Source organism: Tursiops truncatus, chromosome 12, assembly GCF_011762595.2.
Source record: "Tursiops truncatus isolate mTurTru1 chromosome 12, mTurTru1.mat.Y, whole genome shotgun sequence".
Classification (NCBI taxonomy): Eukaryota; Metazoa; Chordata; class Mammalia; order Artiodactyla; family Delphinidae; genus Tursiops; species Tursiops truncatus.
In genome coordinates, this window is record NC_047045.1 from 87,130,233 (window position 1) to 87,157,846 (window position 27,614).

A 27,614-nucleotide genomic window follows, 5' to 3' on the forward strand; every position below is an offset into this window, starting at 1 on the left:
GTAAGGCCAGAAACTATCAAACTCTTAGAGGAAAACATAGGCAGAACACTCTATGACATAAATCACAACAAGATCCTTTTTGGCTCACCTCCTAGAGGAATGGAAATAAAAACAAAAATAAACAAATGGGACCTAATGAAACTTAAAAGCTTTTGCACAGCAAAGGAAACCATAAACAAGACCAAAAGACAACCCTCAGAATGGGAGAAAATATTTGCAAATGAAGCAACTGACAAAGGATTAATCTCCAAAATATACAAGCAGCTCATGCAGCTCAATAACAAAAAAAACAAGCAACCCAATCCAAAAATGGGCAGAAGACCTAAACAGATATTTCTCCAAAGAAGATATACAGACTGCCAAAAAACACATGAAAGAATGCTCAACATCATTAATCATTAGAGAAATGCAAATCAAAACTACAATGAGATATCATCTCACACCAGTCAGAATGGCCATCATCAAAAAATCTAGAAACAATAAATGCTGGAGAGGTGTGGAGAAAAGGGACCACTCTTGCACTGCTGGTGGGAATGTGAATTGGTTCAGCCACTATGGAGAACAGTATGGAGGTTCCTTAAAAAACTAAAAATAGGACTACCATACGACTCAGCAATCCCACTCCTGGGCATATACCCTGAGAAAACCAAAATTCAAAAAGAGTCATGTACCAAAATATTCATTGCAGCTCTATTTACAATAGCCCGGAGATGGAAACAACCTAAGTGCCCATCATCGGATGAATGGATAAAGAAGATGTGGCACATATATACAATGGAATATTACTCAGCCATAAAAAGAAACGAAATTGAGCTATTTGTAATGAGGTGGATAGACCTAGAGTCTGTCATACAGAGTGAAGTAAGTCAGAAAGAGAAACACAAATACCGTATGCTAACACATATATATGGAATTTAAGAAAAAAAAAAGTCATGAAGAACCTAGGGGTAAGGAAGGAATAAAGATGCAGACCTACTAGAGAACGGACTTGAGGTTATGGGGAGGGGGAAGGGTGAGCTGTGACAGGGCGAGAGAGAGTCATGGACATATACACACTAACAAACGTAGTAAGGTAGATAGCTAGTGGGAAGCAGCCGCATGGCACAGGGATATTGGCTCGGTGCTTTGTGACAGCCTGGAGGGGTGGGATAGGGAGGGTGGGAGGGAGGGAGACGCAAGAGGGAAGAGATATGGGGATATATGTATATGTATAACTGATTCACTTTGTTATAAAGCAGAAACTAACACACCATTGTAAAACAATTATACCCCAATAAAGATGTTAAAAACAAAACAAAACAAAACAAAAAACAAAAAAAATACTGTTATTCCATTAATATGACAATACTGGAGGCATTTGCTCTAATCTTGCAGTATGTCTTCTCTTACTAAACATCCTCATCCTTCTGAGCCCTCGCCTACCTGGAGGTCTCTTATCTAATAACATCAAGCCTCGAAGACAACTTGAGAAAGAGGAAATGAACACAAGAGGAGACTCTTGCAGCCAAAATAGATACCACAAAGTCCATCCCCTCTCCCAGGGGAGACCGTCAGGTGCACATTCAGATGTACCGACTCTTATTTTAGGTGAGGTTCTGATAAGTAGGGCTGTTTGGTTTCCCAGCCCAGAGCTTATAGAAGCAAAAAGTTTCAAGCGGGAAGGTCACTCCTGGAGTCAGGCGCCGGGAGGAACGCGGCAGGAAAGAGGACAGGGTGGGATGGGAACACCCCAATATACAGAGAGGATGACTCGATGTATTTCAGTCTGGGGCCATGTAACGCACAAGCAAATAGCCCTCAGTATTTGAGCGACTTCTGCTTGGAATTTGGTGCTTTCCTGCAGAGGAGAAAAGCTCACGTCTGCGGTGGTGACAACAAAGGCATCAGAGGCAGGGCTGGACCACGGCGATTTTATTAGAAGATGCATTTGAGCCAGAATTTCATCAACCAGGTCTCACATTTTAAAATACTTAAAACGGCAGACGATCAACCTCAGTTGAAAGTTAATTCAGAATTACCTTCCCCCAGGACAAGGTGAACTAGACAATGCCAAGTTCCTCTGTCAAGTACACTCAGCACCCAGCGAGCTCTTCATGGCCAGGCGAGGTCGTAGGATCTACAGAGGATTCCATGTCAGAGAAGGTCGATATCTGTGAAATGCGTTCCATTGTACTTTGCACAACTTCTTCTGTTTGGGGAGTAGAGTGAGGAGTTGGATGCATGAAAAAAGAGAAAAGGGAACAAAGAAAGGATGAAGATGTGAAGGAGGGGGCGGTCTGAGCAGAAGGTAAGGAGTGAAATAGAGGGGAAGTGTTAAGATGGTGAGCGAGGCCATCGAGGGGGAGGTGCAGCCACCCAGGCCCAGGGGAGGGCCGGCGGCAGAGAGAGCAGGGCTCGCCCTCAGCCCCTGGCAGGAGCCGCTAGGACTGGGGTGCGGCCAGGCCTCTGCACTTCCCCCCTCAGCCTCCTTCTGCATGGAGTTGTAAGGCCTTCACCCTCCCTGTTGTCTGTCTCCCTGCTCATCGTACCAACCACCTGAGATTCTGGGGGTGAAGGGAGGATGAGCCACAGGTTAGCGCAGCCCCTGGTCTTTCCTGCTCACGAGTGGCCTCCTGGGCAGCAACGGCCCCAGGGGTGTTAAGAACTGCAGGCCCGCTCGGTCAGAGTCTGGAGAGGGGATTCAGACCCTCACTCCGTCTGCTCACTCGGAACCCCTCCCCGGCCCCCGCCTCCGCCCCGCCTAGGTAGAGAAATCCTCCATCCAAAGGCTCATTACTGTTTCGGAGGCGGCGGCTCCTGCTGTTGTGTTGTTACGTTTCTCTCCCCAACCATCTTAGTGGCTGTTGAGGTGACGGCTAGGAAAGCAGCGGGGCTGTTGTCACATTATCATGACCTCGTCCTTTCTCATTTCTGTAGGACCTTTATAAGTCAGCCTGGCTGTTCCCGTTAGACAGAATGAAAACAGAGGCCTGAATCTGGGTCACGAGGAATGCAATGAATCAGTGGAGGCCCCAGGCCCTTTGCTTGGCTGCCCTCCCTCCCATGCACAGAGAGCACCGTCGGGAACTGGGGCAGTGGTGTCTTTACGGGTTCAAGGAGGGAGACGACAGATTTTATTTGCGGGTTTATCTAACATCAGAATTGTTGGATTGGAGGTCCCCAACGTAAAAGGACGTGTGGCTTTCAGATTTGTTTCTGACCGATAAACAGAGGTTTTAGGAAACTAAAAGCCACTGTCTTGTATGTAAAATTAAATGAAAATGCAATAAAATAGCTTAGTCTTCTTTGGCTTTTCTGTCACTTTTAGCCTTTTCAGATTCTGTAAAATAGGCTGAAGTGATTTGCATAACTCCTCCCATGTGCTCTGGTCAGGGGTGGGCGTCCTCTCTCCAGACCTGAGGTGGAGGGACTTGCTGGCCTCCTATGCGGTGTCTGCCGGGGACCAGCCCCAGTGCCCTTCCTGTCCTCCTTCTCGATTTGGTAGAACAGGTGGAAAGGGGGCCTTTCTGCTGTCCCCACTCTGTGATCTAATCCTGTCTATCCTGATAAAATTAGTCATGCCCTCGTTGAAGAGTTTTGTGATATTTTAAAGTTAAGTCTGAGAAAAGCCAATCCCACTGGAAGTTAGTTTTAATGCTACTTAGAGCTCTTTCATTGATTGTAATAATCTCACTCTGGTTTTCCTGTTCTGAGCCGGCAGTCGTGTCCAACAATTCCTTTCACCATTTACTGTAACTGATTTGAAGCAAAATAGCATGTTCACTGTTCTGGAAACTGATGGAAAAAGTGGTGAATATGGGAGCAGTGAGACAATGAAGATTATCAGGAAATATCTAGAAGGTGTAATTTCTGCAGAAGTGACCATTAGTGATATCGGCAACAGTTACTACAATTAGTCTTTTTACAGTTCTCAGAGATTGTTTCATTGTACAACCAATGTATCTCATTATTAAATACATGGAGAGCACAAAGATTTAGAAACAAAATTATATTTCTTATATTTCTAGCCCCCCCACCAAGCAACCATAGTTATCATTTCAATATATTTCTTCCCACACCCCTCCCCCCACCCTCCCCCACACACTCCTCCACACCATCCCCACACCCCTCCCCCACGGCCTCCCCCACCCCTCCTGCACGCCCTCCCCCACACCCTCCCCATGCCCTCCCCCACACCCCTCCCCCAACCCTCCCCACACCCTCCCCCACACCCTCCCCCACACCCCTCCTCCACACGGTCTCCCCGACACCCCATCACTCCTTCCTCCCAGCTTTTCCCTCCTTCCACCACCTCCCAGAGCTTCATTTTTTAGATCGGGTTAATCTTTTCTGTTTAACCCCCTTTCCTCTGGCACACGATCTAACAGAACCTTTCTCTCCCCAGCATGTCTGGCGAAATCAGCAGGAGGAGGGCACCCACTCCATGGCTGGGCAGCCTGGGTGTCTCAAAATCCCTCCTTCCTCCCGGCTGAATCCACCTCCTTCCACTCTCCTGTCTTTTGGCCCACATCCTCCTTTTGGCACAGTGGAGAATAAGGCCGTTCCTTTTCCTTGCTGGCTTTCTTCACACACCAAAGGCTGCATCTTCCCTGAGGTCCCCTCCCGACCCCCTCCTTCCTGGCGTGTGCTGGTCCCAGGCCCCTTCATCTCCCTAAACACGCTCTGCCCTCATCATGGCTGAGTAGAAGGGCTCCCCGCCCCCGGTCCTCAGTGCCGTGACTTCTATTAGATCCTGGTCTGTCCAGGACAGCCGTGGTCTCAGCCCTGAGGCTTCCGCATTCTGGGAGACCAGGACGGTTGGCCACCCTAATCCTGGCAGCCCACGAGGAGGGGGGCTGGGCGGTTGCTGCTGGCATGAAACGTTGACTCCCGTCTCTGTGGTGTGAGGGCTGACTCCCCTCCCGCTGCTGGTCCATCAGGGGACACCAGCTCCTCTGTACTCCTGGGCTGTGCCTGAGGGCTGAGCAAAGCCTGGAGTCAGAAGACCAGCGCTTTGGGTGTTGAGATGGGGTCTGTGCAGGGGGCAGTCTCTGTTCCCACAGTCACAGCTAAAAGCGGGCGTGGGCCGGGGGTGTGGAGTGGGGTCAGCAGTGGTGTCTGCTCAGTCCCAGGGCTCAAAAAAGAAAGCCTCACTTGTGCCTGCTGCCCCGCTCTCGCCGTTCTACTTCTTTGCGTCTTACTGCCAGGTTTTGGTCTTTGTTTGATTTTTTATTCATGCATTTTAAAATTGAAGTCTAGGTGATTTACAAAGTTGTGTTAGTTTCTGCTGTACAGCAAAGTGATTCAGTTATACGTATAGACCCTTTTTTATATTGTTTTCTATTATGGTTTATTACAAGATACTGAATATAGATCCCTGTGCTATACAGTAGGAACTTGCTTACCGCAGCCAATTAAAAATATTTTTTTTCTACATCTGTGGTCTTTATTTCCTGAGGCCACACTATCGTCTTAGATCCTTATCATAAAGCTTTCACTTGAACATTCAGACTGAAAGTTTATCTTCCAAGAGCACCGTAAACACGAGTGATTAACTCCAGAGGTCAGTTTCAGTCCTTAGAGTCTCTACTCCGCAGGTCTTTCTTCAAGCACTTTTCTCCCTTTGCTCCAGTAACACTGTATTGATTTCAAGGGACCTATTCTTCTGGCCACTTCTTTTCTGTCTTTTTTCCTCACTTCAATCTGTTCTCCTGTTTCCTGTGCTTAAGTGCAAGCTCCCAGAGCTTTCATCTGCATCTCTGAGTTCAGTTACAACCTCCTGTGCATAACTCTCCCTGCATCTCATGCTAGAGCGCCCCTTTAGGACAGAATGAGAGGGGGGAGGGGCGGGGGGAGGGGTTGGAGGCAGAGAGGGAGGAGGGGGAGGGGAGGGGAAGGAGTGGGGAGAGGTCAGCTCTGGGGGTACGTACCAAACACGCGGGAGATCTGCACTTCCCGTGTCTCTAATCTTCACCTGAAACCTTCACAAATCTCTCCGCTTCATTTTATTAATGAGGAGACGGACACCCAGGAATTAATTTCAAAAGTGGCCAGCCCGTGGCTGACCCAGATCTAAAGTCAAGACTCTGCAGTTACACAGTACTTCAGTCTCCTCAACCCCATGTACCTTAAATGAATCTCATTTCCTTCCCCTTACATCAGCTTCTATACCTTCTCTGGTTAGAACTATGTTAGAAACTTAGAAATAAGTTTCCAGTTCTGATTTCCCTATTTCTGTTGAGGTGGAAAATCTGGCATCATTTTTACTCCTTCTTCCTCTTGCTTTTTACTGATTTTTCAAAACATCATTTCTTCTTCACATTTATCCCAGAAACGCATAAACTTCAGGGTCGGATGACATGGCTTTGCGTCTTGGCTCTCCAAGTTGTGAGATGCGTGAACTTGAGGAAGTTGCTCTATTTCTGAGTTTCAGTTTGACAACACCAGCACCCTCTAGGCTTCTCGTGCAGATGAACAGAGCAGGGTGAGGGGAGCAGCGAGACGCCTGGCTGTGAGCCATCAGCCCTGCCAGTCGCTCTTGGGCTCTGGGCTGCCTACCTCTGGACGGTTTCCTGTCCACGTCGGTGCTGGGAACTTGCTCCCTGTCACTCCACAGCTCACAAAACTGCCACGTCTTTGCGTTGTCACTGAGACCAAGTCCCAGCTCTTCGGCCAGCCTTCCTCGACTTCCCACTGCAGCCCAGCCCCTCCACTGCTGCCCAGGCAGGTCCAGGACGGTGCTTTCCTGCCACCACACCTTTGCCCTGAGGCTCGCCCCCTCCCCCTCCCTACTTGGCCAGTGGGTCAGCCTCCTGGCTCAGCTCTGGCCCGTCCCCACAGACACGGTGCTCTATGCCTCCTCAAGCTCTCCGCTTTCTCAGTCCTGTGAAACATCACTCACAGCCTTGAACTCACTGCCTGAAATGTCATGTGTTCGTGCCTCACCTCGGCACCTGTGCAAGTCCCTTAAAGGCAGGAAGTAAATCACATACTTTAAAGCGCCTCTGTACGTGGTGCAGAGCACGGGGTAGCTATCTGAGGGTTTAATTTGCAGCAGGCGAAGGAGATCGGTGTGCCCCTGGCTCTCTAGCAGTACAACGTTCGGGCTGGATCGTTCAGTGCGTAGAGTGAAAAAGAGTGTCAAACTGTGCAGGCCCAAAGCTACAGCACGTGCCCCGAACACGAAGGCTGTACCACCCGAAATCTTCGTCGGTTCCAGAATACGAGGGGTCAGCGCGGTTGACGATTCCGTCTGTAAAAGGCGCTTCTGTCCCTACTGGGGAATTCGCTGGCGGAACGTGATGCATAGCATTTCCGTATTTCCACCAAGCCACACCCCAAGGCGCAGACCTAAGCTGCTGCTGGACGAGATAGTCTGTTCTTAGAGTTGCCTGGCTTCATCTCTCCAACAGCATCGCTGGCCTACATTTCTTATCCCCCCACTTCCAGCATCTCTTCTCACTGTTGGCTTTCTTGGGGAGGATAGTTTTTAAACAAAGAAAGTCCGTTTTTGTTTTGATTGTTGTTCTTTGTAACACATCTCGTTACTTCAGAAGAGGGTGAGAGCTCGAGCTGAAGAGGAGAGAAGGGCTCCCGTTACTCATTGCTGCTCAGCAAACGACCTCCCACTGTGGTGGCTCAGAACAATTTATTATTACCTCTCAAGGCTCTGGGGTTGGCGGGGCTCAGCTGAGCGGTTCTCAGGAGGGGCCTGTCATGCCGTTACACCCAGAGGGTGGCTGGGACCCGAGTGGTCGGAAGGCTCCACGGGGCTGGCTGTTGTCTGGGGTCTCAGCAGGAGCTCTGCGCACGCTGCCCACGCGTGGCTTCTCTGCAGAGCCTGGGCTTCTCAGCCCAGCACAGAGGCTGGCTTCCAAAGAAAGCACAGCCCAATGGGGAGCTGCAGGGCTCCTGTGAGCCAGCCTCAGGAACCCCGGATCACTGCTTCTGACATGACGACTGGTCAAGCCAGTCAGCAAGGCCAGTCCAGACAAAGAAGAGGGAAATACGGGAGCCGCGTGCTCGTTTTAGAAGAAAAGGCGTTGAAGCTGGCGGTCTCCAAAGGCTGTCTAGCACACGAAGTGCACATCTCGTTAAGATACAGGTAACACCGACATCAGCTGCGTTCATTTTCCAGGTCCCCGAGATCCCAGCACTCCAGCCACCAAACCAGGACTCAAGCGTGTCCCTCAGAAACGCTGCAAACCACCATCTGCTGGGCCTGCACAGGGGCCGGCAAATATCAGACACCGGAGCTGTTAATCAGTGAGGGCCGAGGTCCTCTGAAATGCCAAAGGCAATCGGCTTTATCCGCCACAATCCCATCGGCAGATACTGGTGATCCGGGCGTCATGCGTCTTTGGAAATTATCCACAAAGTTGAAAATGTGTGAAATCCTTGTTATGGGTCTTCCCTGGTGGCGCGGTGGTTAAGAATCCACCTGCCAATGCAGGGGATGTGGGTTCGAGCCCTGGTCCGGGAAGATCCCACATGCCGCGGAGCAACGAAGCCCGTGCACCACAGTTACTGAGCCCGCGTGCCTAGAGCCCATGTTCCACAATGAGAGAAGCCACCACAATGAGAAGCTCACGCACCGTAATGAAGAGTAGCCCCCCCCGCTGCAACTGGAGAAAGCCCGCGTGCAGCAACGAAGACCCAACACAGCCAAAAATAAAATAAATAAATTAAAATAAAGAAAGAAAGAATTAAAAAAAAAAAACAAACCTTGTTGTCCCTTAAAGGAACATTCTATATCATCTGTGAGGAAGTCCATTTGATTGAAAAACTTTATGAAATTTTTGCCTAAAATCACTTTAACTCTTATAATGAAAAAATGTGTTTGTTCATAATGGACACACACTTCTCAAGTTCCTATTTTTCCTTTTAAATTCTTCCTTCTTAGGGGAACCCACTTGTATTCTCTGCCCTGCTTGTGTGGCCAAGACTCCCCTTCCTTCTAATGAAACAGGGACCTGCAGCTGGACGAGCTGCCTTTCCACACCCCAGGGTGAAGCCCGCAGTTAAGAGGAGGGGTCCCCAGGAAGCCCGGACCTACACAGGAGTGTCACAGGCAGCCTCACCGCAAAGTGTAAAGCACTTCCTACTTGGTCGTGATGTTTACTTACCAAACTGTCCCTGGACTTTGTTCTGAATGAATTTTTCACACCTACTGTCAGACTTTCAGACTGGAAACTATTTATGTAAAGTGCATCACCGCACTGTGTACTTGTTGCTTTTTACATCCCTCACAATGTCATGCAAATGAGCAGCAGATTTTATTTAAATGAGGTGAGAGCTCCCAGGATCTGTAACGTGGGACACGTTCTAGAGAGAGAAAACAAAATGGGCCTGAGCTTCCCAAGGATGACATATAATTTGGATTTTACTTTGAAGTACAGAAGGGGTGCTGGGGCAAAGGACATATGAGGACCACACAGGCCTGGAGTTCTACAGAAGAGCAGCCTTGTGCATGGCGTGGGAAGGCCAGAGGCCCAGGGCTGGAGCTGCTCGGAGGCCAGGGCCAAACCCTCTACGCATTCTCCTCCCTCTGGGGGCAGAGAAGTCGTGTGAGGGGCAGGGGTCCCTCCTGGGGGTGTCTCCCACTCTTCTGACAGGCGGGCCAGCATGGGTGCCGAAGCGTGCGGCTCCGGTGATGAAGCCTCCTGGCCCGTCGTGTGGCCTCACAGTGTCGCTTTCCTCAACATGCTGAATCCTACTCACTGTTCTGTCTTGGTCCTCAGCGAAGTCAAAGCTGTTTTTCTTGCTTTAGGCAGGCCAGTTCTAAGGTGATAATGAGCTGCTAAAGGGTTTACCTTCCCACCTTCTTGCTAAACAAGACCATCAAAGGGGATTTCAGAAGGAACGGGCAGAAAAGGTGTGTGCGTGACACCCGTGCCCCCAGCCCCTGAGGTGGCCTGTTTTTTCCTCTGCCAGGAGCCTGGGGCCTGGTAGGCAGCACTTCCAGCAGCTTCCACACAAAGCAAGAAGCAGGACCTCGGAGGAGGTGGTGGGTGGTGATGAGAAGCAGGGGATGTGATGGGGCAGCAGTGGGAAAGGCAGAAAGGACACACTCCCTTGCTCTCCATCCAGGGATCAGCAGTCCAGGTCAGGAACCCCGAGGGATGTCACGTGAAGGGCTCTTTTCAAACAGAGGAGGGGATGGGACACCCGTGTCAATGCAGAATCGTGAGCTCCATCAGAGAAAAACAAGTCAGGACTTGGAAAGAAGCAAATGACATTCAAAAGGATCATCGTGAGGGAGGGAATGGGACGGTTGCGACATCGGTGCCCTGGGATCAGAGGTTGGCAAGCACCTCGAAGTCAAACAGAAGAAGGCTTTTCTTCTATAGGGTTGGGGAAGGAGACAGGGATGAGCGGAAACTTTGCAGGGAAATGACCCACAATGGCCGCGAAGAGGGTCCCGCTATGCTGACGATTCCCCAGAGAAGCTGACAAGGGGACAGGTCCACGTTCAGTGTTGCTCAGACTTGGGGACAAGCCGCGTTCTGGGGTCTGGAGGAAGGAGAGACCCCTGACTAGCTCTTTCTTAGTCAAGACAAAGCAGAGGGTGGGCCGTGGGCAGCTTGCACAACTCAGGAAGAGAAAGGAAGCTAAAGAGAAAGGAGGAGGGAACATGTCAGTTAACCTGGTCTTGCTTTTAATTGATCTTTGCTATAAAACTTTGCTATAAATTTTTTTATAAAACTATTTCCTGGGACTTCCCTGGTGGCACGGTGCTTAAGAGTCCACCTGCCAATGCAGGGGACACAGGTTCGAGGCCTGGTCCGGGAAGATCCCACATGCCATGGAGCAACTGAGCCCGTGAGCCACAACTACTGAGCCTGTACTCTAGAGCCTGCAAGCCACAACTATTGAGCCCGTGCACCACAACTACTGAAGCTCGTGCGCCTAGAGCCCGTGCTCTGCAACAAGAGAAGCCACCACAATGAGAAGCCTGCGCACCACAACGAAGAGTAGCCCCCGCTTACCGCAAGCAGAGAAAGCCCACGCGCAATGACGAAGATCCAATGCAGTCAAAAAGAAATAAATAAATGAATGTATAAGAAAAAAATAAAAAAACCTATTTCCTGAGACTTGAATCACAACAACACACTACATCATGGTGAACACTTTTATGATTCCAGAATTCTTTTATTTTTCTGTCTTTTTTTTTAAAAATCGCTTGTACCCCAAAATGAGTTCTCCAAATGACTCATCAATTGCTTTTCCTTCCATCAACTGCTATACCTAATGACAGGGCACTTGTTAGATCTGTCACCTGCCATCTCATACAGATCGAGTGCCCAGCTTTTTAGCATCTCACGCTTTTCTTTTTTTTAATTGAGAGATAATTGACATATGACATTATATTGGTTTCAAGTGTACAACATAATGATTGGATATTTACATGTATTGTGAAATGAACAATAAGTCTAGTTAATATCCATCACCACACATGGTGTTTTTGATCCCAAATGATACAATAGTAATACTTGTGTTTTTTTATCCCCCCAAAAAACTAGTGTTTATTGAGTAGCTACCCCACTCCAGGCACTGTCCTACCAGCATCACATGAACTGAGGCTGCTCTCCTCCGTGACACTCTGAGGCTGCCCCGTCATGGTCTTTATTGTACAGAGGAGGGAATGAGGGGTGAAGAAGGTCAGTACCTCCCTGCGGTGCACAGCTTTCGGGGTGAACACAGGCAGGGGGCTCCAGAGGCTGCAACACTAACCACAATGCTCACACGGCCCTTTCTAAATACTTCTAAATCTTTCCAGGCAGCCCGCAAAGTGCCCTTGCTCCCAGAGGTAACTGACCAGGAGACGGAGTGAGTGTTTGAGCATAAATTCATTGTCACACCTTGAAAGGCAACTCAGAGTCCTTCTTCTGGGAGATAACAGCACCCAGGTCCCTCCCTTCTCAGCAACTTTACCACCAGCTCCAGGGAGTCATATGATTATTTTATAACCTACAGGATATAGATGGTTAACCATCTGTATTTGGGCAAATAGGCGTTCCTTTTACATAGGAAGTGGTAATTCAGCGATTTGCTTTTGGTTAATTCTGGCCTCTCACTGCTTTTTTCTTAATGACCATTAGAAAGTGCATCTGGTTAAGAGAATCACACTGGTGCTGTGCGTTCCTGGGGTGTCATGAGGGGCGTGTAACCGAACTGGGCACTTTGGATCACGGCGTTTCTCAAGGTGAGCCCCGCTAAGCCCCCTCGACTCCTTTTAAAAGTGTCTTTTCTTCTCTGATACCCGCATCTAAGGAATGTTAGACATGCAAGTGCTTTACTCTTAAGAATTCCGGAATGCTGGCATGCTGTCTGTGTTTACACTTAGTGAAACATTCTCACTTTCACACATACAGTGTCCTAATAGTTTTAGGAATCGTACTGTGTGTTCAAGAAGCTCGCTTTCCCTCTAAATGTACAGGAAGTGATTTCATTCTAATTGCCTCGAACTGGAGCTTGGGCGATGGTTCGGGCGTTGCTTCATAGGGGAAAAGTCCAGGGGGCACCTGTCTGGAGAGCAATTCTTTATTTAAATAAGTACGTAAAGAGTTTGCAGAGCTAACACCGGAGCTAGAATAATGTTTTGGCGGCCACGCAATAGGTGATTTATGCACCGAAAGATGACGAGTGAGGGTCTCGAATAGCTGGAGATGGACTGGGAAGGAGCTTTTCAGGCAGTCATTTAAGAGAAATTGATTGGGTGGAAATTTTTATGAGACTCAGTGAAATACAGGAAAAGCTCTGATAATGGCCGCAAATGCCGCAGTGATTGTGGAGTGAGTGTCTCATGACCATAAAAGAATGCGCAGTGGTCTTTAAAAGAGTCTGCCGTAGGTTCCATCCAAAGCCTGTGGAGCTGCAGAAAATAGCCATTGCAGACATCAGTAAAGAAACAAATGCAAGGTCTGAATTAATGAATCACTAATTCTGGAAATGATTAGAGATATGAAATATAATTTCTGTAATGAAAAAGAAAATGTAAAAGTGAGCTTTTAAAGAAGCAAAGGGAACCAAAAGAAAAAAAACGCAAACTTACATACCAATCACTGGAAAAAACCCTCTGGCTTCTTTCTTAACCACTCTTATTCAAAAGCAGAAGGAAGCCAGACTAGGATTTCAGCTCCACTGATGTTCATCTAAAAAGGGATAAAACACCCATGGTTCAAATGAATTAAGAGAACCTACATTTATTGAGTACTTACTTCTGTAGTTTGTGAGATTCTGATATACATATCGTTTAAAAATAAACATATTATTTAAGATCTTGTGGGAATTTTGTAGTCCTTCCGTAAGACCTGCTGGAGACAAGTTGAATTAGGTCTCTAATTCACAGCCCTAGAGGAACTGCAGTCTTCCCATCTATAAATGGGTATAAGTCTACCTTAGAGGGTTTTTGTGAGGCTATAAGGGATAATAGATGTAAAGCAGTGATCCCAATGCCCAGGGTGTAGTTAGAACTTAATTTCAAGCGTGCACACCCGCTTTCCACACACTCAACCAACATACACACGCATACACGCATGCAATGCATAACACGACATACATACGTACACCCATACTCACAATGTGACACACACATGCACACACATCACACACACATATATGCACGTGCATACATGTACTCAACATATGTACGCATACACATTTAGTTCTTGTTCCTTGTCTTGTGGGCCGTCACTATTTATGAAAATAAACACAGATTGAAAATCTTCTGCTTTAACTTTAACAAACTAGTAAACTTGTTATTAAGTTTGTTTAAATCAAAAATTTAACAGTTTCCTTGCTGATAATATTTTGTTAAAATTATTCATGTTTTCCCTGTGTTTAATTTTGGTGGGTAGATTCTGCCCTTGGCCAAATGCACAAAAAGGTTGAAGTTGGTCTGTCACCCACCCCCTTCTGCTTTTTCAGCCACCTCTTCTCTTCTCTTGGGGATCTTACTTCCTTTTTGCTGCCACCCACTCCTGGTCCGAACAGAGAGCAGACCAGTAATTGACAGACAGACCCTGCGAGGCTGTCCTTGGTCAACTGATACCAGTGAAGACGCTGGCTGCTAATGACCTAGACTGTTTTCTGCCTGTTCCTGGTCCTCTGCACGTGACCAGAGGGCTTCCAAAGCCCTCAAAGACCAGAGCAGAGGAGAAGCTCCTGTGAAGTGGAGACCCGGGAGGCGGCCTCTGGTGGATTTGAGAGCAGCTGAGTAGGGAGAAGGGGCACTGCCTGGAGTTTTTTTTTTTTAATTCTTTTTGTTTTAATTAATCTATTTTATTTATTTATTTTTGGCTGCGTTGGGTCTTCGTTGCTGCACGCGGGCTTGCTCTATTTGCAGTGAGCAGAGGCGACTCTTCCTTGTGGTGCAGGGGCTTCTCATTGTGGCGGCTTCTCTTGTGGAGCACGGGATCCAAGCACATGGGCTCCAGTAGTTGTGGCACACGGGCTCCAGTAGTTGTGGCTCTCAGGCTCAGTAGTTGTGGCTCGTGGGCTCAGTAGTTTTGGCTTGTGGGCTCTAGAGCACAGGCTCAGTAGTTGTGGCTCACGGGCTTAGCTGCTCTGCAGCATGTGGGATCTTCCTGGACTAGGGCTCGAACCCATGTCCCCTGCATTGGCAGGCGGACTCTCAACCACTGTGCCACCAGGGAAGCCCTATTCTTTTCATTTTTGAATGAAGTAGTCAATTAGCTGTTAGTTTCTGAGATACCTTCTTTTGCATATTGTACCTAATGAAAATGGTACTAGGAAGCCACAGTGTTTAACTGCAAAAAAAAAAAAAAGTAAATTAGCATTTAAAACACTATGTTAAGAATGTTCATCTAATTAAGTAACATTAAGTTTTCCTTGAAGTAACACTTTTTTTTTTCCTGGGTCGTAACAAAATCTTTGAAATGTGACAGTTGGGAGGCAGACGCTCTCACCATGTGCATACGTTGAATCTTGGGACTTCAGCACATTTACTTTTCATTTAAAAGAGTAATATATTTGTGGTTTCAAATCTTAAATGCAAATGTCATATGAAGGTTCAACTTATCACTGTGTGTCTCTATAAGCGGACGAAAAGCCATTCAAAGATATATCTTTTAGGGGCTTCCCTGGTGGTGCAGTGGTTGGGAGTCTGCCTGCCGATGCAGGGGACGCGGGTTCGTGCCCCGGTCCGGGAGGGCCCCGCGTGCCGCGGAGAGGCTGGGCCCGTGGGCCATGGCTGCTGGGCCTGCGCGTCCGGAGCCTGTGCTCCGCGGCGGGAGGGGCCGCAGCAGTGAGGGGCCCGCGTACCACAAAAAAAAAAAAAAAAAAAAAAGATATATCTTTTAATAATAGATGAATTCTAAGTATGTCCACGATGAGAAAAGAATCCTTCAGGAGTTAGCGCAAGGCCTGTGCACTTTTCCTTTCATGCAATCTGAGTGGTGGATACACTCCTAGTTGGAGGCCGGCATGGAGACCAGCTTCCTGCCTAAAGATAGGGGATCTGTTCACCTTAGTGATATCCCTCACCACCAGGCAGTGCCAGCGCTGGACAGAGCCTGGAGCTGCTGGCCACCGGCCGGCATGTGGGCCTGGCGTTTATACTTGTCTTGGAAGGAAGCAAGGAAGGAAGGAAGGAAGGAAGGGATAGCTCCTCTAGGTCAGCTTTTTCCAAAGTGTTTTCCAAAGAACACCAACTCTAAACTTCCTGTGGGTGGGCAGGTTGGGAAGGTGTGGTTACTCAGCAAGGCTCCGAGCCATGGTAATAAACCGTGACATAAACACCCAAGAGGAGGATGCAGGTGGTAGCGTTGCCCAATCTCACTCAACCCCAGAGCAATCTTTCCCCTGCTCTTCCTTCTCCCCCTCTCCCGCTGTTCTTTGTACTCAGAGCATCTCCCAGGAACTCACTTTTAAATGCTGATCTAAATTCCAATGATCTAAGTTGCTGGACGCTGGAATTCCAGGTGAAGCCCCAGTTCTCACCCACAAACGTGCATTAGAGTAACCCGGAGACAGAGTGAAAGGAGATGGTCCATGATCACAGCGGACATGCACAGGACTCCAGAGCTTACCTCACCCCCAACTTTACTGATGACTCAGAAGACACAGGCAAGCACAGGCACAGGGTGACATCGCTTTCCTGGAGGGGCCCCGAACCATCAGATACAGCTTACTAAACGTGGGTTTTGGTTTCAGATCAGTATGAAGTGTTATGAGCAGCACACGTGAAAACACTGCTCTCAGGGCTCTGCAGGTTTGACTGCTCACCGCACAGTTGGAGGCTGCCTCTTTCCCGCGCCCCGCACCCTCCCGTGGACGGGGCTCCAGCGGCCCCCATGCTCCACATGGTGTTGTCTGCCTCAAAGCTTCTCCGTCAGGGCCTCCACAGGCAAATGCACTTAGCTTGGTTCCAAGGAGGCCGGCCAAGGTTAGTCCTGCCCCCGTGTCTCCAGCTGGAAGGGAGAGCTGCACCTGTTCAACCCTTTCCTCACCAAAGAGCTCATCACCAGAGACTCTGATTCAGCAGGTCTGACCCACGCCACACCCACCTCGTGTTCTGTAAGGACTCACCACTGTGCCTGCCAGAGAGTTTGCCGTCCCCCAAGGCAGCTCGTGTCATTCTTACTAAACGGTTCAAGTGTTCTTTCTAATGTTTGGTCGAATCTGTGGATACCGTCTCCACTCACTGGGCACATTCTGACCCTGTGCGGGGCGGGTAAGCCTAGACCCTCTTTCAAATGACAACCTTGCGGGTAGTTGATGACCTCATTGCTCCCTGGCCCTCCCTCCGTTCAGGTGGAACATCTCCACTTCTGGCACATGGGGTTCTGTCTTCACCATCATAGCCACTTGGCTTCAGTTGATTCCAGCTGGTCATTTTTTCCGTAGCTCAACTCAAAATTACTATGTAAGTCTGATCAGCGTAGACTTGATGAAACTATCACGTACCTCATCTAAGCCTTGCAATAATTTGGCCTAAAAATAAAACACCCATTACTTTTAACAGGCTGCATTTATTGAGCATTATTTTAGTTTTCTATTGCTTCCGTAACAAATTACCACACATATATTTAACTCTCAGTTCATTAGAGAAGGTACGAAATATCTATTTTTAAAAGGTCTTAATATCACAATTTTCATAACAGAAAGTCCGCAGATTCTTTCTCCAAAAAGTTGACTATTGCTGCTCGAGATTTGAGGTAATTTACTTGAGGAAAAAAGAAAGGTTCTTTCCATGTTGTGGTGCCCCTGATGCCAATCTGTCACCAGCACAATTTCCTCCAGACGACTCACATGATTTTTGTAATGAACATGGTGGCCTGGGTCAGGGTGAGTTACTTCCAGTGACTGTGAGTGCCTCGCGTATGTGTCAACCTGGGAGCAGCCTGTTCTGAGAACACTGATTCTCAACCACAGAAGCATCATGTTCGTCATCATGCAGATTTCTAGATGGTTGACACCCAACCGTTACGTAACACTATCCCCGAAAGATGCAGAACGTACAAATTTGGGTTATTGTGATTTATTCTGCCATTCTAATCAGAAATAAGAGTAAATCAAAGGAGATTAAAATAACGTCTCAGGAATAGACATAATTCAGACCGAACTTCTAAGGTCTCTGCTTGGAGCGCACCCCCCGGCGGCACGGCCTGAATATCTGGTTTCTTGTGGTACCAGCTTAGACGCTCCTGCCGACACTCAGGACAAAGACTTTCCTGACCCTGGCCTTCTCCTCACCAGAGGGAACCCCTTGTTTTTCTGTACACCCCACTATTGTTGCTAGTATTGCACGTTTTATAATGATTTGTCTACCTGACAGCTTCTTGAAGCTGGAGCTGACGTTCAGTGCATCTCGGCATCCTCTGTTTCTCCTCAGTAGATACTCATAAACATCGGTGGAACTGAATTCAATTTGAATTCAGAAAACATTATCTACCACAGTGTGGTTAAAAAGTATCTCCCCTAAGTGGGGTTCCAGCTGGGCCAAGATGCTGGGTCATCCCCTACCTCATTATAACTGGGCTGCCATTCCCACCGTTGCCAGCCCCACCTCCATATGGTATGAAGGCCTGACACCCCAGCACCCCGCAGCTGCGTCTCACCAGCACCCATGTTGCCTCCCCAGGTCTGGACTCCGTCTGGGCTCGGTCCCTGCACAGCTCCCCAGCAGCGTGGTCTCCACGGCAGCCCTGTGTCCCCGCTTCCGTGGTATCCCCTCCTGCTCTGCTCCCAGCCCCCTTCCCACGCACCTGTAGCCCACCCCTCCCTCAGTCTGTACCTTTTCCTCCTTCTGGAGTCCTTGAAAGTCCTTCTTCCCACACACCTTCCACAACCTGCTCAGTCCCAAGTGAGGACAAGTCCCCCGCATCAGCGCATTTGTGTCAAGCTGTGTGCACATTATTTTTATTAGCTTTTTGAGGCATAATTTATAACAATAAACGTCACCAATTTGAAGTACACCCTTCAGTGGGTTTTGACAACAGTCACCGTCCTGACGGGGAGCATCTCCCGCACCACAAAAAGTCCCCGAGCCTGGCCCAGCCGGTCTCTTCTTCCGACCCCTCACCCACGGCAATCACTGACTTGGTTCCTGCCACTATTGTTTTGCCTTTTCTAGAATTTCATATAAATGGAATAATGCAGTACATGGGTCTTATATGTTTGAATTCTTTACCCAGAAAAATGCTTTTGTAATTCACGTGTGCGGAGCGGGCGTCAGTAGCCACTCTTCATCTTCCGGCTGCGTTCTAGGTGTGGAGGGGGAGCAACCTACACATCTGTTCCCCAGCTGATGGGCACTGGGGTTCTTTCCAGTTTGGGGCTGTTAAGAATAAACCTTTGAGTACAAGTCTTTCATTTTCATTCTCCTGGGTGAACATGCAGGGGTCACCTGTGGTTCACGTGGTAAGTGTGTGTTTAACTTATGAGAGACTTTGACTTGTTTTCTCAGAGCGGGTCTCTGTGCTGCGTCCCCACCACTTTGGTGAGCACGCGAGGCTCCACATCGACTTCCACAGTCTTGTGTGCCTTTCTGATTTTAGCCAGTCTGGTGAGCATGAAACGACTTCTTATTGCGGTTTTAATTTGCATTTTCCTAATAATTAATGACATGGAGTGCCTTTTCTTGTGCTTATAAATACATCTATGTATTTTCTTTGGGGAATCGACTTAAAATTTTTGCCTGATTCTTCTTGAGTTGTTTGTCTTCTTGACATTGAGTTGTAAGGGTTCTTTGAATATGCTGGCCACAATGATCAGATATAAATTTACAATTTTTTCCCCATGCAATGGTCTTTTTCATTTTCTGAAGCCTTTCGAAGGGCAGAAGTTTTAAATTCTGATCAGTTACAATTTATCAATTTTATAACAGTTCATGCCTTGAGCAATTTATACAAGAAATCTCTTTCATTCCCAAGGGCGTGAAGATTTTCTCCTATGTCTTCTTCTAGATGTTTTATGGTTTTAGCTCTCACATACAGCTCTATAAGCTATTCTGAATTATTTTTTTGCCTACGGTGCGATATAAGGGGTTTGGATCAACTTTTATACATGAATATCCAGTTGTTCGGGCACCATTTACTGAAAAGACTGTTTTTCCCACTGAGTTACCTTGGTAGTTTAGTTAAAAATCTGTATTTATTCTGTTCTATTGATTTATGAATCTATCCTCTTGCCAATACCACACTGTCATAATTGCTGTAGCTTACAGTAAGTCTTGAAATCAGGTATTGTGAGTCCTACAATTTTGTTCTCTTTTTCAAAGTTGTTTTGGCTATTCTAAATCCCTTGAATTTCTTAATAAACTTTAGATTTACCTTGTCAATTTCTACAAGAACCCTTGCCACAATTTGGATTTGGGTTTTGTTGTATCTGTAGATCAATTTGGAGAGAACCGACATTTTAACAATATTGAATTGTTTAACCTACATATGACATATCTTTCCATTAAGTTAGATGATTTAATTTCTCTCAGCAGTGTTTTGTAGTTTTCAGGATATGTATACATCTTGGTGGATGTATTCATAAGTATTTCATTTCATGTTTTCTGATGCTGTTACGATTTTTTTTTCAGTTTCAATTTCCAAATGTTGCTGGGGCATAGAATTACAATTGATTTGTGTCCGTCATTGGTGTCCAGTCTGATGTTAATCCTAATCAGTGTATTATTATTATTATTACTATTTTTTTGCTGCACCGTGAGGCATGTGGGATCTTAGTTCCCCAAGCAGGGATCGAACCCATGCCCCCTGCAGTGGAAGTGCGGATTCTTAACCACTGGACTGCCAGGGAAGTGCCCCAATCCATGTATTTTCATTTGACATATTGTGTATTTCATCTATAGGACCTTTCTTAGGTCTTTTTATATCTCTCATGACACTCCTCGTCACGTCTATGCCTTCCTCTACCTTCTTGATCACATGGAGTATATTTACAGTAGCTGTTGGCGCAACTTTTTGTGCTGATTCTATCATCTCTGTCATTTTTCTGTTTCTCTGTGTAGATCATGGGTCACACTCTTCTGTTATTTTAAATGTCTGTGCTTTAGTCAGTTTGAGCTACTCTAACAAATTACCACAAACTGTTGTTTGTTGCTGAAACAACAAACATTTTAGTTCTCACGTTCTAGGGGTTGGGAAATCCAAGATCAAGGCCCCAGAGGATCCAGGTCTGATGAAACCTTGCTTCCTGGTCTGCAGTCTTCTCACTGTGTCCCCACGGGGTGCAGAGCAGAGAAGGGAAGCAAGCCCTGTGGTGTCTCTTCTTGTAAGGGCACGAATCCCATTGTGGGGGGAGGCCCCGTCTCTACCTGCCATCACACTGGGGGTTCAGCTTCAGCATACACATTTTGGGGAGCTGCAAACATTCAATCTACTGTGGTTTGGAAATTTTTGTTTGGGTGCCTGATATTATGAGTTTTACATGTTGAAGGCTGAATTTTGTTTATTTCTTTAAATAATTTTGGGCTTTATTCTGGAAGGTGGTTGTATTATTGGAATCAGATGGATCATTTGAGACTTCCTCTCAGGCTTTGCTCTGGACGGCAGGTCCAGAGCAGCATTTAGGTCAGATTATTTTAACCCCGTTACTCCTAAGATGGCGCCCTCCTGAGGACGCTCCCAGGGCCCTGGGATGTGGAAGGTCATGGTTGCCACTGATGCCAAAACCCCGCCTCTCTTTACTGGTGCCGAGTAGAAATGCGGAGACAGAGTTTTGGGTGAAGTAGAAAAGAGTGCCTTTATTGCTTTGCCAGGCAAAGGGGGCCACAGCAGGCTAGTGCCCTCCCTTGAGAGGAGGAAAGGCTCTGTAGCCTCGGGTGGGAAATCAGGCAGACAAGGGTCAAGCGGCACATTCTTCTTGACTTCAGCAAAGTCTCAGAACCATCAAAGCTGGCGTCAGGTGGTCCCGGGATGGGCTCTGGTGGTCCTTGAGGCTATTGTGCCATGACCTTCTTTCTGGAATGAAGAAGGCTCACAAAGGGAGGGGTTGTTAGGGAGTGTTTTCTCCAAGAAGTAAACACCAGGTGCACAGTTCAATTCTAACCAGAAAACGATCATTTTCAAATGGCAGTTAAGCAAGAAGAAAAAGAAAAAATATATATATATATATGTGGGGGAGAGTGGCTGGATGGGCTAAAAGAATAAAGTTTATCGTGAGGGAGGCTATCGACTGATTTCTGTTGCAACAGCGATCTGGCCATGGGAGAGCTATTTCCAGCCTGGGAGGACACTGCGAACCCCGCTGCCCATCCTTTCTGGTGGTTCTTCCCCCAGTCGCGTGTCGCTTCCCGTTAGGGACACCACTCTGCTGGTCTCCTCGTTTTTCTGTGTGAAGGGCCTCCTCTCCCAGCCGCCCGTTCTCCCTGAATTCTGGTCCCGGTCTCCTCAACTCAGCAAGAGGGCCATTCTCTGGGTTACCCCCCTGCTCTGCACTTGGGAACTGCTCCCCTTGAGAGCTGGGGGCTTCGCAGAGCTCAGACCATTGCCCACTTCACTGGTCTCCTGTCGGGGACCATAGTCCTGTGATGTCTGTAAACTGTGATTTACTGCATTTTACAGGCTTTCTTGGTTGTTTAATGCGTAAGGTGCATTTGGTCTCTGTTAATCCATCATGGCTGGAAGCACAAGTCTTGAGTTTTGATTGATACGTTTAATCGGATAATCTGATCGACGGGTCCACTTCCTCAATATGCTTTCACAGCACAGAAGCTCTGTATTATGCATCTTCTGCATGCTCTGAAGTGCCCATTAGAACTCTACACTTGCAGGCAATTGCAAAAGTGCAGAGGGGAGCCCAGCCTCCCTGCAGTCCTGTGTGCACAGCAGGGACCGGAGCGGCAGCGAACACTCAGTGTCCAGGCATCCGGGAAGGAGTGGGTTCAGGCCACCTGATCTGTGATTGGGAAGCAACAGCGGGAGAATCAAATGATACAAGAAGTATGTTCAGAAAATCCTTCAGGGTGACCTCTGTGATCCACCGAATCCTTCCCCCAGATGTCAGTGTTGACTCTGGAGGTGGGGACTGACTTGGCGCAGGTAGATGGGTTATGGGACACATTTCTCCTTCCTGTCTGAGCCTCTGAGGCCCGCATTTCTGCTGTTCCTTCGTCTTCTTGACGTTGCTGGGCCACATGGCACGGGGGGAGCTGAAGGAGGGGAGTGAGTGTGCATTTCACAGGAGTATCAGGATTCCAGGACAGGGATTTTGCCGGGGGTGGGGCTGGATGATAAAGCAGGATGATGAACAACACCAAGCAAAGAAGGATGAGTGAGGATGGGGAGAGCAAAGAATCCTTCCTTCCTTCCTGTTTGTTTCAAATGATAGATTTCAGAGACCTGCGTGCTGAGACTCCAGCTCCATCCTTTCTTAGTCTCCTGGTGAATTTCTTGAGCCTGGACCCCGTGTCACCCCTCTTGGCGTTCCCAGCATGTCACATGCTCTATCAAGGTTGTTTGGACTGTGGTCAGGCTGACCCGGCCGGGCTGGTCACACCGTTTCACAAACACGCAGCGCTCAGTATTCCTTTTCAGCCAGAGCGGTCACCTGCAGGTGACCTGTTCTCCAAGGACCCAGGGTGGGCCTGTCCGCAGAGCCTTCCCTAACCACGCCGACCTGAACCTTCCTTCCCAAACTCTGGTTTCTGAGGAGTATGATGTGTTTTCCCCAGTAGATTAGTGGTCGTTAGCTAGACTGTCCATGGGACGTATCTGTGGCTTTTCAGGATTATATATATAAAACCATAAATATATACCCAGCCTTTAATATTACATATAATATTTTCAGGCTAGGACTATCAATTATAAGTATCCTAGCAACATCTACACTTCTATAGGTTTTGTTCAGTGGACTCCTGTGAATGTAATTAATTTGAATTTTGCAGAAGGTTTTTCTGCAGATCAGATCTGTGGTTTTGCTGATATCGCCCTTTTTTATGCTCTAGATCAGGGATGGGCAAATCACAGCCCACGGTACCATGTCTGGTCCGCCCACTCATTTGTGTAGCTGTCTGTAGCTGCCTTCACACTGCACCTGCAGATCTGAGTAGCTGTGTCAGAGACGACAGGACCTGAAGATCCTAAAATATTTACCATCTGGCCTTTTACAGAAAGAGGTTGCTGACACCAGCTCTAAATGAATATTTCTGTGCAAAATAGTGCGCTGTGCACTCTTTGTGTTGAAATGGGAAGAAATCTATTTCCTTAATTCTCTGGCTCTCTGAGAACACTTAACTGTAATGCATTTTGCTTTCTTTCCTCCTTAGATTCACTTCTCTCCTATTCTCTCCGCTGAGCCAGAGGAGTTGAAAATCCACTCCCCTTCTAGTCCAGGCCCGGACTCTCTGCCCAGATCAAGCACCACCATGAGAGAGGTGAGCATCTTTTTTTTTTTTTTTTTTTTCAGAGTGGCTAAACCATTTTATTTTCCCACCAGTGACATGATATAATTTTTCTACGTACTCGCCAGCATTTGATGTTGTCACTATACTTTTTTTTTTAAACATCTTTATTGAGGTATAATTTGAGCATCTTTTTTATTTTGGTTGGGAGTATAATTTCAGTCAATCGTTCTCCTTGAAAATGACACTACTGCTAACTCTATCTTTGTTCACTTTCCAGGAACCCATGAATTCCACCAACATCTACGATGCCAATGAGGATTATTTTGGGTTGGCTAATAGTTCAGATTACTCACTCGATGTTGATAGCTTTCTATGTTCCTTGCAGGAGGTCAGAAAGTTCTCTGGGCTATTTGTGCCACTCGCTTACTCCTTGATATGTGTCTCTGGCCTCCTGGGCAATATTTTGGTGGTGGTCACCTTTGCTTTTTATAAGAAAGCCAAGTCCATGACAGACGTTTATCTCCTGAACATGGCCGTCGCAGACATCCTCTTCGTCCTTACCCTCCCGTTCTGGGCCGTCAACCACGCTACTGGCGAGTGGGTCTTCAGCAACGTCATGTGCAAACTGACCCGGGGCATCTACGCCATCAACTTTAACTGTGGGATGCTGCTCCTGACCTGCATCAGCCTGGACCGCTACATCGCTATCGTGCAGGCCACCAAGTCCTTCCGGCTCCGGTCCAGAGCCTTGGCCCACCACAGGATGATCTGTTTGGTCGTGTGGGTGGTGTCGATCTTCATCTCCAGCTCGACCTTCATGTTCAACCAGAAATACAAGCTGCAAGGCAGCGACGTCTGCGAGCCCAGGTACCACACCGTCTCCGAGCCAATCCGGTGGAAGCTGCTGGTGCTGGGACTGCAGCTCCTGTTCGGCTTCTTCATCCCGCTGGTGTTTATGATATTTTGCTACATGTTTATTGTCAAGACCTTAATTCAAGCTCAGAATTCCAAAAGGCACAGAGCCATCCGCGTGATCATAGCCGTGGTCCTTGTCTTTCTGGCTTGCCAGATCCCACATAACATGGTGCTTCTCGTGACCGCCGTCAACCTGGGCAGGACGGACCGCTCGTGCAGCAGCGAGAGGCTGCTGGGCTACACCAGGAACGTCACCGAGGTCCTGGCTTTCCTGCACTGCTGCCTCAACCCGGTGCTCTATGCCTTCGTCGGTCAGAAGTTTAGAAGCTACTTTCTGAAGATCACGAAGGACCTGTGGTGCGTGAAGAGGAGGCAGAAGTCGCTGGGCTTCTCGTGCTCCCGGCTGCACTCGGACACCCTCACCTCCCGGCAGAACAGCGAGACCGCGGACAACGACAGCCCGTCCTCCTTCACCATGTGACGCCCCCCAGGCTCGGCGCGGACGGGCTAACAGGCGGGACAAAAACGCGTGGGGCGTGTGGACATGAAGCCAAAGCGAGGGGGGTCTTTCCTGCAAGGTCAGGGCTGCACGCGCTCGGGGTGCCAGCAGGCACCGACGGGCAGCATCCCCCAAACTCATTTGACGGGGATGCTCTGTGCCCCCGTCCCTGCTGGCTGGCATTCTGCAAAACAGGCTTTGGGAAATGCTGAATGAAAATGAATTGCTGACAAACGTGAACACTTTCAGGAATATTCACGAAGCAGCCCTAGACCACAATTTCTTCTGGTCGTCGCAAAACATCCCACGGCTTAAAAACCCAAAACGGATGGGCTTCCCTGGTGGCGCAGCGGTTGAGCGTCCGCCTGCCGATGCAGGGGACGCGGGTTCGTGCCCCGGTCCGGGAAGATCCCACATGCCGCGGAGCGGCTGGGCCCGTGAGCCATGGCCGCTGAGCCTGCGCGTCCGGAGCCTGTGCTCCGCAACGGGAGAGGCCACAACAGTGAGAGGCCCGCGTACCGCAAAAAAAAAAAAAAAAAAAAAAAAAAAGGAAAAAACAAACGAATGCCCTCGTGTAACTCATTTCAGGCAGAAGGTTAAACGTCTTTCCATCGCGATGGTTACTGTTGGTGTCATAATAGAAAATGGGCTGGCTTGAGCTTTATCTCATTTCCCTGTGAAAAAGTGTGAGTTTTTTCTCATTTCTCAAGCATGAGCTCATAAAAAAGCAGAAGAAAAACAAGCTCAGAGACAGAAGAGGTGGCTGCATGAGCACTAGAGACACTTGTCACGGTGGATAAGGCAGTTGAGGTTGTAACCGGCCGTCAGGAAGTGTAAGTTTGCTTCATTTCCCTCTGTGACTGGAAATTCTCCTCTAAAAATCCATTAGACTGCATGCACTTAGCATACAGAAGGGGCTTAATAATTATTTGTTTAACAGAACACAATAAAATTGGAGCTTATAGTGCAGTTTAAAGAGTTAGTCGTTTAAATTTTTTTTTTTTTAATAAATAGAGTACTTTTTTAAAAAGAACCAGGAAACTTTACTGAGACAATAATGTAAGAACTTTTGTTCATTTCCATCATGGAGTTGAAGAAAGCTGTGTGGAGGGGACTCTGGCAGTGACGAGCTTCAAATTAGCTTCTCAGAGAGCTTGGATCACGTTGGCTTCTGCTGCAGTAAAGTGGTTTTACCTAAAGTCTGAGCTTAACTATGGAATCAGTTTTTAACAAATCTCTTTGCGTTAAAAGTTCATAGAACTCAAGTTTTGAAAGTGCTTTGTAAATATATGAACCTAAGTGGAAAAGCATCAACCCATCTTACAAAAACACAAACACGGGAATTCCCTGGCTGTCCAGTGGTTAGCACTCTGTGCTTTCACTGCTGAGGAACCAGACTCGATCCCTGGTAGGGAAACTAAGATCCCACAAGCCTTGAGGTGTGACCAAACAAAACAAAACCAAACCAAACAAGCAAACAAAAAAACCCACCGATGCTTATTAGAAAAGTCCTGACATGAGCTGCAAAGATACTGACGTGTATTTAACGTGTTATCTGAAACTTGCTCTTGTTCTTACGTGCTTCAGCTACAGCTCTACACGAAATTCAACATGATCTCTTAAGATCCAAAGCCTGTATTTTTAACACATGGTTTTGGCTTTGCAAAATAAAACTGTTCTGTGGGTGAAGTAGGAGTTGTCTTCCAGTCTCAGGGCTCCGACTGGGAGACCCTGTGTTCAGGGGTCCCACGTCCTTCAAATCTGTTAGCGTGTGACTTCAGAAATCAAAGCAGAGGAGGCGTTACTCAGATGCTTCTTTCGGTTTGACCAGAGCACTGATGAGATGTGTGAAAGCGTGTTTCAAAACTGGCACAGAAACCTCATGCTGACTCGGTGAAGCTGGAATCAGGGTCTTCTGCATCTCCGTCTCCAGAGGAGTGAAACTTGCTTCTTTATGCAATAACCCTTTGCAGATTTCAGCCATAGTGAATAAAGGTGTTTCTAAAATGGGCTACATATTTCATTTCATTAAATGGCATCCTTTCTTCGTGCTGCCTTGGGCATCAGAACAGGTCATCAACAACCGTTTGGTGCTGCAGAGGCCGACGCCCCCGGGGACCCGGGGCTGCCGGGGTCTCTGCTCCTACACTAAAGGGCTCTGCACTGTTCCTTAACGGTTCCCGGGTCTCCTTTTCATCTATTTCTCGTATCTTCTCTCACTGTCAGGCTCTGGCTGGACCTTAAGTGTGTGCCTTTCGTCCCTCCTCTGACTCTTTGCAAACATCGTTCCACTGTGTTTGGGGATCATCTGTCTACACTTGTCAGGACTGTGTATTAATAGGGACAATGGGTTCGTGCCTGCCAGGCTGTTATTGATACATTAATCATATGCACATGTGTAAT

At 47.7% G+C, this 27,614-nt stretch overlaps 1 protein-coding gene across 1 annotated transcript in view; it reads left to right on the forward strand.

Moving 5' to 3' along the window:
* CCR6 (C-C motif chemokine receptor 6) overlaps window positions 1-27,221 on the forward strand; it is a 76,121-nt gene extending 48,900 nt beyond the window's left edge. The window contains exons 8-10 of the mRNA XM_033836588.2: window positions 12,081-12,184; window positions 23,720-23,827; window positions 24,075-27,221. Of these exons, the coding sequence (XP_033692479.1) occupies window positions 23,819-23,827; window positions 24,075-25,193 (1,128 nt within the window). The 5' untranslated portion in view covers window positions 12,081-12,184; window positions 23,720-23,818 and the 3' untranslated portion in view covers window positions 25,194-27,221. The remainder of the gene's footprint in view (window positions 1-12,080; window positions 12,185-23,719; window positions 23,828-24,074) is intronic.
* The last annotated feature ends 393 nt before the right edge of the window (window positions 27,222-27,614 follow it).